Source organism: Babylonia areolata, chromosome 8 (genome assembly GCF_041734735.1).
Source record: "Babylonia areolata isolate BAREFJ2019XMU chromosome 8, ASM4173473v1, whole genome shotgun sequence".
NCBI classification, from domain to species: Eukaryota; Metazoa; Mollusca; class Gastropoda; order Neogastropoda; family Buccinidae; genus Babylonia; species Babylonia areolata.
The window spans coordinates 46,436,901-46,449,400 of record NC_134883.1 but is presented as its reverse complement, the minus strand read 5'-3'; the positions used below and the strand labels follow the sequence as shown (position 1 = coordinate 46,449,400).

The window sequence follows — 12,500 nt, the reverse complement described above, 5'->3', positions numbered from 1 at the left end:
ATACACACATCCACCCACACAGATGCACATATACACAATTGTACTCAAACCCACACATATACACACACACTCACACAAGCATACATACACACACACACACAAAATCACAGATACACACTCACACACCCACATATAAACAACACCCACCCACACACCCTCACACACACACCCAAACACCAACCCACCCACACACCCCCACACAAACAAGCACATCCACCCACACACACACACACACACAAACCCACCCACACGCAAACAAGCACACCCACCCACCCACTCACCCACCCACCTCGACACAAACAAGCACACCCACCCACCCACCCACACAAACAAGCACACCCACCCACCCACCCACACACCCTGACACAAACAAGCACACCCACCCACCCACCCACACACACACAAACAAGCACACCCACCCACACACCCACACAAACAAGCACACCAACCCACTCACACACCACCTATACACAACACAACCCAGAGTGGCCATGACCTTCGTCCTGTTGCTGGAGGCCAGCATGGGGCCGACTGCCAGCAGTCCCAGAGCACACATGTTGCGCAGCACGTCCACCAGGGGGGGCATGTACAGTCGGTTCTGCAGCATCGAACCCAGAACCTTCAGGGGCACAGCCGTCATAGGGTAGTGACGCTGTTGACCATCTGACAGCCACTGACGTACCACCGGCAGCTCCTGTTTCCAAAAACAACAGTCACTGAATAATCACTTCCTCCCGCCACCCTGCCCCCCACTCACACACACGAAGTCATTCAGTTAACATCACCAGTCAACCACACAGTCACTGAATAATCACTTCCTCCCCCCCCACCCCCCCCACTCACACACGCGAAGTCATTCAGTTAACATTACCAGTCACCACACAGTCACTGAATAATCACTTCCTCCACCCCCAACCCCCCACTCGCACACGCGAAGTCATTCAGTTAACATCACCAGTCACCACACAGTCACTGAATAATCATTTCAACCCTTCACCCCCACCCACCCACAAAAACCACACACACACAGTCATTGAGTTAACATCACCACAGTCACCACACAGTTACAAAACAATCACTCCCTCCACACAGTCATTCAGTTAGCATCACAAGTCACCATACAGTCACTGAATGATTACTTCCTCCCTCTCCCCCCCCCCACCCCCCCCGACCCCCACAAACAGTCATTAAGTTAACATCACCAGTCACTACACAGTCACTGAATAATCACTTCCTCCACACAGTCATTCACATCACTACAGTCACCACACACTTAATGAATAATCACTGCCTCCCCACAGTCATTCACATGACCACAGTCACCACACAGTTAATGAATAATCACTCTCTCCCCACGGTCATTCACATGACCACAGTCACCATACAGTTAATGAATAATCACTCCCTCCCCACAGTCATTCACATCACCACAGTCACCACACAGTTAATGAATAATCACTCCCTCCCCACAGTCATTCACATGACCACAGTCACCACACAGTTAATGAATAATCACTCCCTCCCCACAGTCATTCACATGACCACAGTCACCACACAGTTAATGAATAATCACTCCCTCCTCACAGTCATTCACATCACCACAGTCACCATACAGTTAATGAATAATCACTCCCTCCACACACAGTCATTAACATCACCACAGTCACCACACAGTCACTGAATAATCCCTCCCTCCCCACGGTCATTCACATCACCACAGTCACCACACAGTTAACGAATAATCACTCCCTCCACAAAGTCATTCACATCACCACAGTCACCACACAGTTACTGAATAATCACTCCCTCCACACAGTCATTCACATCACCACAGTCACCACACAGTTAATGAATAATCACTCCCTCCACACAGTCATTCACATCACCACAGTCACCACACAGTTAATGAATAATCCCTCCCTCCCCACAGTCATTAACATCACCACAGTCACCACACAGTTAATGAATAATCCCTCCCTCCCCACAGTCATTAACATCACCACAGTCACCACACAGTTAATGAATAATCACTCCCTCCCCACAGTCATTAACATCACTACAGTCACCATACAGTTAACGAATAATCACTTCCTCCACACAGTCATTCACATCACTACAGTCACCACACACTTAATGAATAATCACTCCATCCACACAGTCATTAAGTTAACATCACCACAGTCACCACACAGTTAATGAATAATCACTTCCTCCCCACAGTCATTCACATCACCACCACTCCCTCACCACAGTCATTAACATCACCAGTCACCACACAGTTAATGAATAATCACTTCCTCCACACAGTCATTCACATCACCACAGTCACCATACAGTTAATGAATAATCACTCCCTCACACACAGTCATTAACATCACCACAGTCACCACACAGTTAATGAATAAACACTCCCCCCCTCCCTCCCTCACACACAGTCATGCACATCACTACAGTCACCAGTGACTAAACAACTACAACCAACAGCTGAGTGTTGCTGTGTAATTCAGGAGAAGAAAACCATTGTTACACGACTAAACAGCTGAGTGTTGCTGTGTAATTCAGGAGAAGAAAACCATTGTTACACGACTAACAGCTGAGTGTTGCTGTGTAATTCAGGAGAAGAAAACCATTGTTACACAACCAACAGCTGAGTGTTGCTGTGTAATTCAGGAGAAGAAAACCATTGTTACACAACCAACAGCTGAGTGTTGCTGTGTAATTCAGGAGAAGAAAACCATTATTACACAACCAACAGCTGAGTGTTGCTGTGTAATTCAGGAGAAGAAAACCATTGTTACACAACCAACAGCTGAGTGTTGCTGTGTAATTCAGGAGAAGAAAAACCATTGTTACACAACCAACAGCTGAGTGTTGCTGTGTAATTCAGGAGAAGAAAAACCATTGTTACACAACCAACAGCTGAGTGTTGCTGTGTAATTCAGGAGAAGAAAACCATTGTTACACAACTAAACAGCTGTGTGTTGCTGTGTAATTCAGGAGAAGAAAACCATTGTTACACAACTAACAGCTGAGTGTTGCTGTGTAATTCAGGAGAAGAAAACCATTGTTACACAACTAACAGCTGAGTGTTGCTGTGTAATTCAGGAGAAGAAAAACCATTGTTACACAACCAACAGCTGAGTGTTGCTGTGTAATTCAGGAGAAGAAAAACCATTGTTACACAGCTAACAGCTGAGTGTTGCTGTGTAATTCAGGAGAAGAAAACCATTGTTACACAACCAACAGCTGAGTGTTGCTGTGTAATTCAGGAGAAGAAAACCATTGTTACACAACCAACAGCTGAGTGTTGCTGTGTAATTCAGGAGAAGAAAACCATTGTTACACAACTAACAGCTGAGTGTTGCTGTGTAATTCAGGAGAGGAAAACCATTGTTACACAACTAACAGCCGAGTGTTGCTGCGATGTTCAGAACATCTTTCTCACCTGCATGTTGGTGAGGGGAGCGAAGATGGACACCGGCATCACCATCAGCAGGTCTCCAATGGAACACACCCCCTCTCTCTTCGCCCCTGTGCCCGCGTCTGTCACACACACACACACACACACTCACAGTCACACACACACACACACACTCACTCACAGTCACACACACACACACACACACACACACACACACACACACACATACACACATTATATATACAACACAACACGCACACACATATCATATAACACAACACACACACACACACACAACACACACATACAAAAAACACACACATACATACATACAACACAAACACACACACAGTGACACACACTCACACACACACACACACACTCACTCACACACACACACACTCACACTCACTCACACACACACACACACACAACACACATACATACATACAACACAAACACACACACACACAGTGACACACACAAACACACACCACAGAAAATATAACATTATCATAAATCAAGTACTTTGTTTATTTCAGTTAAGTATTACTGACTGTTTTGTTTTGTTTTGTTTTGTTTTTTAGCTTCCTGCCCTAAAATTTATACCTGAGAACAAGTCAACAAAAATGTGCATACTTTCAGACAAAAACAGTATTTTCCACATAAACAAACAAAATCTGTGCTGCTTGCAAGCTGTACATATGTAAGAAATAAAACCTGCTCATGTTTGGAACTGATCGATTTGTAAGAGAATCACACATCCGCGCACTGCACTGAGAACAGTTGGTGAGAAAAAAATTAGTGATGCCGCAGAGCTCTGCCATCATAAGGTGCCTGTCACGTCTTCCTGTTTTCCCACACTTCACGCCAGTCTGGTCTTCCTGTTTTCCCACACTTCACGCCAGTCTGGTCTTCCTGTTTTCCCACACTTCACGCCAGTCTGGTCTTCCTGTTTTCCCACACTTCACGCCAGTCAGGTCTTCCTGTTTTCCCACACTTCATGCCAGTCAGGTCTTCCTGTTTTCCCACACTTCATGCCAGTCTGGTCTTCCTGTTTTCCCACACTTCACGCCAGTCACGTCTTCCTGTTTTCCTACCAGTCAGGTCTTCCTGTTTTCCCACACTTCACGCCAGTCAGGTCTTCCTGTTTTCCCACGCTTCATGCCAGTCAGGTCTTCCTGTTTTCCCACACTTCACGCCAGTCAGTCTTCCTGTTTTCCCACACTTCAGGCCAGTCAGGTCTTCCTGTTTTCCCACACTTCAGGCCAGTCAGGTCTTCCTGTTTTCCCACACTTCAGGCCAGTCAGGTCTTCCTGTTTTCCCACACTTCATGCCAGTCAGGTCTTCCTGTTTTCCCACACTTCACGCCAGTCAGGTCTTCCTGTTTTCCCACACTTCACGCCAGTCACGTCTTCCTGTTTTCCCACACTTCACGCCAGTCGCGTCTTCCTGTTTTCCCACACTTCACGCCAGTCGCGTCTTCCTGTTTTCCCACACTTCATGCCAGTCAGGTCTTCCTGTTTTCCCACACTTCACGCCAGTCTGGTCTTCCTGTTTTCCCACACTTCATGCCAGTCAGGTCTTCCTGTTTTCCCACACTTCACACTTCATGCCAGTCAGGTCTTCCTGTTTTCCCACACTTCACACCAGTCAGGTCTTCCTGTTTTCCCACACTTCATGCCAGTCAGGTCTTCCTGTTTTCCCACACTTCATGCCAGTCAGGTCTTCCTGTTTTCCCACACTTCATGCCTATGCCAGTCCGCTTGTCCCAGTAGGATTGTGCAGGCAGCAAGGTTTCAGCTGACCTCCGTGCCTGACCTGACCTTTGGCCTTGCCTTCGGTGTGATCCACTTACCTGTGTACAGTCTGACAGGTGGGACATGGCGCAGCCAGTCTTCGTATCCATGTACACTTACCTGTGTACAGTCTGACAGGTGGGACATAGCGCCGCCAGTCATCAATATCCAGGTACACTTACCTGTGCAAGGTCTGACAGGTGGGACATAGCGCCGTCAGTCATCAATATCCAGGTACACTTACCTGTGCAAGGTCTGACAGGTGGGACATAGCGCCGCCAGTCATCAGTGTCCAGGTACACTTACCTGTGCAAGGTCTGACAGGTGGGACATAGCGCCGTCAGTCATCAATATCCAGGTACACTTACCTGTGCAAGGTCTGACAGGTGGGACATAGCGCCGTCAGTCATCAATATCCAGGTACACTTACCTGTGCAAGGTCTGACAGGTGGGACATAGCGCCGCCAGTCATCAGTATCCAGGTACACAGGAGGCTCTGTCACCTCTTCCTTCTCTTCATCCTGAACACACGCACAATGCACCTGTACACTGACCTATATGTCACCCCACCCCCACACACCTGTACACTGACCTATATGTCACCCCACCCCCACACACCTGTACACTGACCTATATGTCACCCCACCCCCACACACCTGTACACTGACCTATATGTCACCCCAACACACCTGTACACTGACCTATATGTCACCCCACCCCCACACACCTGTACACTGACCTATATGTCACCCCCACACACCTGTACACTGACCTATATGTCACCCCACCCCCACATATATGTACACTGACCTATATGTCACCCCACCTCCACATACCTGTACACTGACCTATATGTCACCCCACCCCCACATACATGTACACTGACCTATATGTCACCCCACCTCCACATACCTGTACACTGACCTATATGTCACCCCAACCCCACATACCTGTACACTAACCTATAAGTCACCCCACCCCCACACACCTGTACACTGACCAATATGTCACCCCACCTCCCCATACCTGTATACTGACCTATATGTCACCCCAACACACCTGTACACTGACCTATATGTCACCGAACCTCCACATACCTGTACACTGACCTATATGTCACCCCATCCCTACACACCTATACACTGACCTATATGTAACCCCACCCCCACATACCTGTACACTGACCTATATGTCACCCCACCCCCACATACCTGTACACTGACCTATATGTCACCCCACCCCCACACACCTGTACACTGACCTATATGTCACCCCACCCCCACATACCTGTACACTGACCTATATGTCACCCCACCCCCACATACCTGTATACTGACCTATATGTCACCCCACCCCCACATACCTGTACACTGACCTATATCTCACCCCACAACCACACACATGTACACTGACCTATATGTCATCCCACCCCCACACACCTGTACACTGACCTATATGTCACCCCACCCCCACATACCTGTACACTGACCTATATGTCACCCCACCTCCACACACCTGTACACTGACCTATATGTCACCCCACCCCCACATACCTGTACACTGACCTATATGGCACCCCACCCCCACATACCTGTACACTGACCTATATGTCACCCCAACACACCTGTACAATGACCTATATGTCACCCCACCTCCACATACCTGTACACTGACCTACATGGCACCCCACCTCCACATACCTGTACACTGACCTATATGTCACTCCAGCACACCTGTACACTGACCTATATGTCACCCCACCTCCATTTACCGTTACACTGACCTGTATGTCACCCCAACACACCTGTACAATGACCTATATGTCACCCCACCTCCACATACCTGTACACTGACCTACATGGCACCCCACCTCCACATACCTGTACACTGACCTATATGTCACCCCAACACACCTGTTCACTGACCTATATGTCACCCCACCTCCATTTACTGTTACAATGACCTGTATGTCACCCCGACCTACCTGCACACTGACCTATATGTCACATACCTGCAGATGCACAGAGTGTGAGTCGTGTGAAGGGAGCTGACCCTGGTATCCATGCAGCACGTACCACAGAAAGCGGTGCAGCCACCACGCCTTCTCCCACTTCTTCCACTTGCTCATCTTCTGCTGGTACACCTGCAACACAACACACAGGTCTGCAATACAACACACAGGTCTGCAATACAACACACAGGTCTTCAATACAACACACAGGTCTTCAATACAACACACAGGTCTTCAATACAACACACAGGTCTGCAATACAACACACAGGTCTTCAATACAACACACAGGTCTTCAATACAACACAGTGGTCTGCAGTGCAACGCACAGGTTTTCAATACAACACACAGGTCTTCAATACAACACACAGGTCTGCAATACAACACACAGGTCTTCAATACAACATCTTCAATACAACACACAGGTCTACGATACCACACACAGGTCTTCAATACAACACAGTGGTCTCACAACACACATGTCTTCAATACAACACACAGGTCTTCAATACAACACAGTTGTCTTCACTACAAAATACAGGTCTTCAATACAACACACAGGTCTGCAATACAACACAGTGGTCTTCAATACAACACACAGGTCTGCAATACAACACACAGGTCTTCAATACAACACACAGGTCTGCAATACAACACACAGGTCTTCAATACAACACACAGGTCTTCAATACAACACACAGGTCTTCAATACAACACAGTGGTCTGCAATACAACACAGTGGTCTTCAATACAACACACAGGTCTTCAATACAACACACAGGTCTGCAACACAACACACAGGTCTGCAATACAACACACAGGTCTTCAATACAACACACAGGTCTGCAACACAACACACAGGTCTGCAATACAACACACAGGTCTTCAATACAACACACAGGTCTTCAATACAACACAGTGGTCTTCAATACAACACAGTGGTCTTCAATACAACACACAGGTCTTCAATACAACACAGTGGTCTGCAATACAACACAGTGGTCTTCAATACAACACACAGGTCTTCAATACAACACACAGGTCTTCAATACAACACACAGGTCTGCAATACAACACACAGGTCTTCAATACAACACACAGGTCTGCAACACAACACACAGGTCTGCAATACAACACACAGGTCTTCAATACAACACACAGGTCTTCAATACAACACAGTGGTCTTCAATACAACACAGTGGTCTTCAATACAACACACAGGTCTTCAATACAACACACAGGTCTTCAATACAACACAGTGGTCTGCAATACAACACACAGGTCTTCAATACAACACACAGGTCTTCAATACAACACAGTGGTCTTCAATACAACACACAGGTCTTCAATACAACACACAGGTCTTCACTACAACACAGTGGTCTTCAATACAACACACAGGTCTCCAATACAACACACATGTATGCAACACAACACAGTGGTCTTCAATTCAACAAAGTGGTCTTCAATACAACAAGAGAATACAACACAGTGGTCTTCAATACAACACAGTGGTCTTCAATACAACACAATGGTCTTCAATGCAATACACATGTCTGCAATACAACATACAGGCCTTCAATACAACACACATCTTCAATACAACACACACGTCTGCAATACAACACACATCTTCAATACAACACACATGTCTTCAATACAACACAGTGGTCTTCAATACAACACTGGTAATCAATACAACACACAGGTCTAATACAACACAGTGGTCTGCAATACAACACATGTCTTCAATACAACACAGTGGTCTTCAATACAACACACAGGTCTGCAATACAACACAGTGGTCTTCAATACAACACAGTGGTCTTCAATACAACACACAGGTCTTTTTATACAACACACAGGACTAATACAACACAGTGGTCTGCAATACAACACACAGGTCTTCAATACAACACAGTGGTCTTCGATACAACACACAGGTCTACAATACAACACAGTGGTCTGCAGTGCAACGCACAGGTTTTCAATACTACACACATGTCTTCAATACAACACACAGGTCTACAATACAACACACAGGTCTTCAGTACAACACACACATCTTCAATACAACACAGTGGTCTTCAATACAACACAGTGGTCTTCAATGCACTTCAATACAACACAGTGGTCTTCAATACAACACTGTCGTCTTTATCCTGCAATACAACACACAGATCTGCAATACAACACAGTGGTCTTCATCTTGCAATACAACACACAGGTGTTCAATACAACACAGTCGTCTTTATCCTGCAATACAACACACAGATCTGCAATACAACACAGTGGTCTTCATCTTGCAATACAACATAGTGGTCTTCAATACAACATAGTGGTCTTCAATACAACATAGTGGTCTTCAATACGACACAGTGGTCTGAAATACGACACAGTGGTCTGCAATACAACACAGTGGGCTGCAATACAGCACAGTGGTCTACAATACGACACAGTGGTCTGAAATACGACACAGTGGTCTGCAATACAACACAGTGGGCTGCAATACAACTCACAGGTCTTCAATACAACTCACAGGTCTTCAATACAACACACAGGTCTTCAATACAACACACAGGTCTGCAATACAACACAGTGGTCTTCAATACAACACACAGGTCTTCAATACAACACAGTGGTCTTCATCCTGCAATACAACACACAGATCTGCAATACAACACAGTGGTCTTCAATAGACCCATGTTAACTGTCCAAATGACCCCTGTTAACTACAGCCTGATTCACTGTACACTGACCCATGTACAGTTAATTATCCATGTGACCTATGTTAAGTACAGCTTAACTCACTGTACACTGACCCATGTTAACTGTGGACTGACCCATGTTGACTGTACAACTGACCCATGTTGACTGTACAACTGACCCATGTTGACTGTACAACTGACCCATGCTGACTGTACAACTGACCCATGCTGACTGTACACTGACCCATGTTGACTGTACAACTGACCCATGCTGACTGTACACTGACCCATGTTGACTGTACACTGACCCATGTTGACTGTACACTGATCCATGTTGACTGTTGACTGTACAACTGACCCATGTTGACTGTACAAGTGACCCATTCTGACTGTACAAGTGACCCATGTTGACTGTACAAGTGACCCATGTTGACTGTACACTGACCCATGTTGACTGTCTAACTGACCCATGTTGACTGTACAACTGACCCATGTTGACTGTCTAACTGACCCATGTTGACTGTCTAACTGACCCATGTTGACTGTCTAACTGACCCATGTTGACTGTACAAGTGACTCACCCTGGGGTCAAAGGGGTCCACAGCTCGCAGTGCATAGGAGGTCACCTGAGTCCAGTCCAGCATATTGAGAGGTACGTTCAGCTTCTTCACCTCTCTCTGCACACCGTGTGTTCAACACAACGTGTACAACACACAGCACACACAACATGCACACACACACACACAAACACCACAATACACACACACACCACACCATAATACACACACACAAACACAAACACATGCATGCACGCACACTTACACACACCACAACACCCCACACCATAATACACATACGCACACAAACACATGCACGCACACACACCACACCATAACACACACACACACATTAAAGCTAAAATTTTACAATACGAAGAGTACAAAACTGAAACCTATCTTTTAAATATATCAGATACAAAACACAGACAAGCTTTAACAAAACTCAGAATAAGCACGCATTACCTAAAGATTGAGAAAGGTAGATATTTAAATATTCCACAAGAAGACAGATTGTGCAACAAGTGTAACATCCTGGAAGACAAAATCCATCTTCTTGATCACTGTATTAAATATAAAACATTAAGGCAACAATTTTTAAAGGATATTCAAAATTCGAATAACACAGGACATATTCCCAGTCAGGTGATGCTAACAGATGATGAATATATACAAACACAAGAGAGGCAAGGCCTTCAAGACTCACTTGTGATACACTTTAAAAAAAAATCCAAGCTTTTTATGAATTGAGTATAATTTCAAAATGTAATGTTTAAGATGAGAAAGATCAGTTTAAAGCAAATTAACTCCCCCAGCATTAACTACAGAGTAATTTCCCTTTTTTACTATCTGCACCAAAACGTTTGCAAAATAAATAAACTTCCATGCTTAGCAAAAGAAGTTCCTGTTTGAACAAAAAATGATAATAATGACTGCTCTAGTTGTTGTGTCAGAATATCAGATCAAAGTGCCAAGTTTAGAGAATACAAAAAATATAAATACAACAGTAAATGCAGTTTGCATATAATTAGGCTTCATTCTTTATTTATTTTGTGCCCATCCCAGAGGTGCAATATTGTTTTAAACAAGATGAATGGAAAGAACTGAATTTTTCCTATTTTTATGCCAAATTTTGTGTCAACTGACAAAGTAGTTGCAGAGAAAATGTCAATGTTAAAGTTTACCATGGACACACAGACACACAAACACACACACAGACAACCGAACACCGGGTTAAAACATAGACTGACTTTGTTTACACAAGTGAGTCAAAAATTCAGAAAATTTGTTTATGAATGCTGCTGCAATTTACTGCATTAACTGATTGATTAATTGTGTGTTTTCCATTAGTTCATTCATTTACCATTGCACTTGTGTCTTATAAACCTTACGGTTTCATGACAATAAAATCTATTCTACTGAGTATTCTATTCTATTCTACTCTATTCACACACACACACAAACTTGGTGGTCACACAAAAGCAGGAATGCAGTACCAGTGAGTGTTACAGGGGTGGGGGGTAAAGTGTTACAGGGGTAGGGTAGAGGAGCTAGTTACAGGGGGTAGTAAGGGTGTTACGTTAGAGAGGCAGACAATGTAACAGTGCTGGTTTTACGTAACGAGGCAGACAATGCGACAGTGGTGGTGTTACGTTAGTGAGGCAGACACTGTAACAGTGGTGGTGTTACGTTAGTGAGGCAGACAATGTAACAGTGGTGGTGTTACGTTAGTGAGGCAGACAATGTAACAGTGGTGGTGTTACGTTAGAGAGGCAGACACTGTAACAGTGGTGGTGTTACGCTTAGTGAAGCAATGTAACAGTGGTGGTATTATGTTAGTGAGTCAATGTTACGGTAGCGGTGTCACGTTAGTGAGGCAGACAATGTAACAGTGGTGGTGTTACGTTAGTGAGGCAGACAATGTAACAATTGTATTGTTACATTAGTGAGGCAGACAATGTAACAATTGTATTGTTACATTAGTGAGGCAGACAATGTAACAGTG

The 12,500-nt window shown here is 45.0% G+C and overlaps 1 protein-coding gene across 1 annotated transcript in view; it reads right to left on the bottom strand.

Annotated features, from left to right (window-relative positions):
* LOC143285304 (uncharacterized) overlaps positions 1-12,500 on the bottom strand; it is a 188,015-nt gene that overhangs the window by 149,813 nt on the left and 25,702 nt on the right. Inside the window, exons 17-21 of the mRNA XM_076592568.1 lie at positions 10,520-10,615; positions 7,232-7,363; positions 5,651-5,741; positions 3,446-3,543; positions 497-694 (exon numbers count right to left, since the gene is read on the bottom strand). Coding sequence (XP_076448683.1) covers positions 497-694; positions 3,446-3,543; positions 5,651-5,741; positions 7,232-7,363; positions 10,520-10,615 — 615 coding nt within the window. The remainder of the gene's footprint in view (positions 1-496; positions 695-3,445; positions 3,544-5,650; positions 5,742-7,231; positions 7,364-10,519; positions 10,616-12,500) is intronic.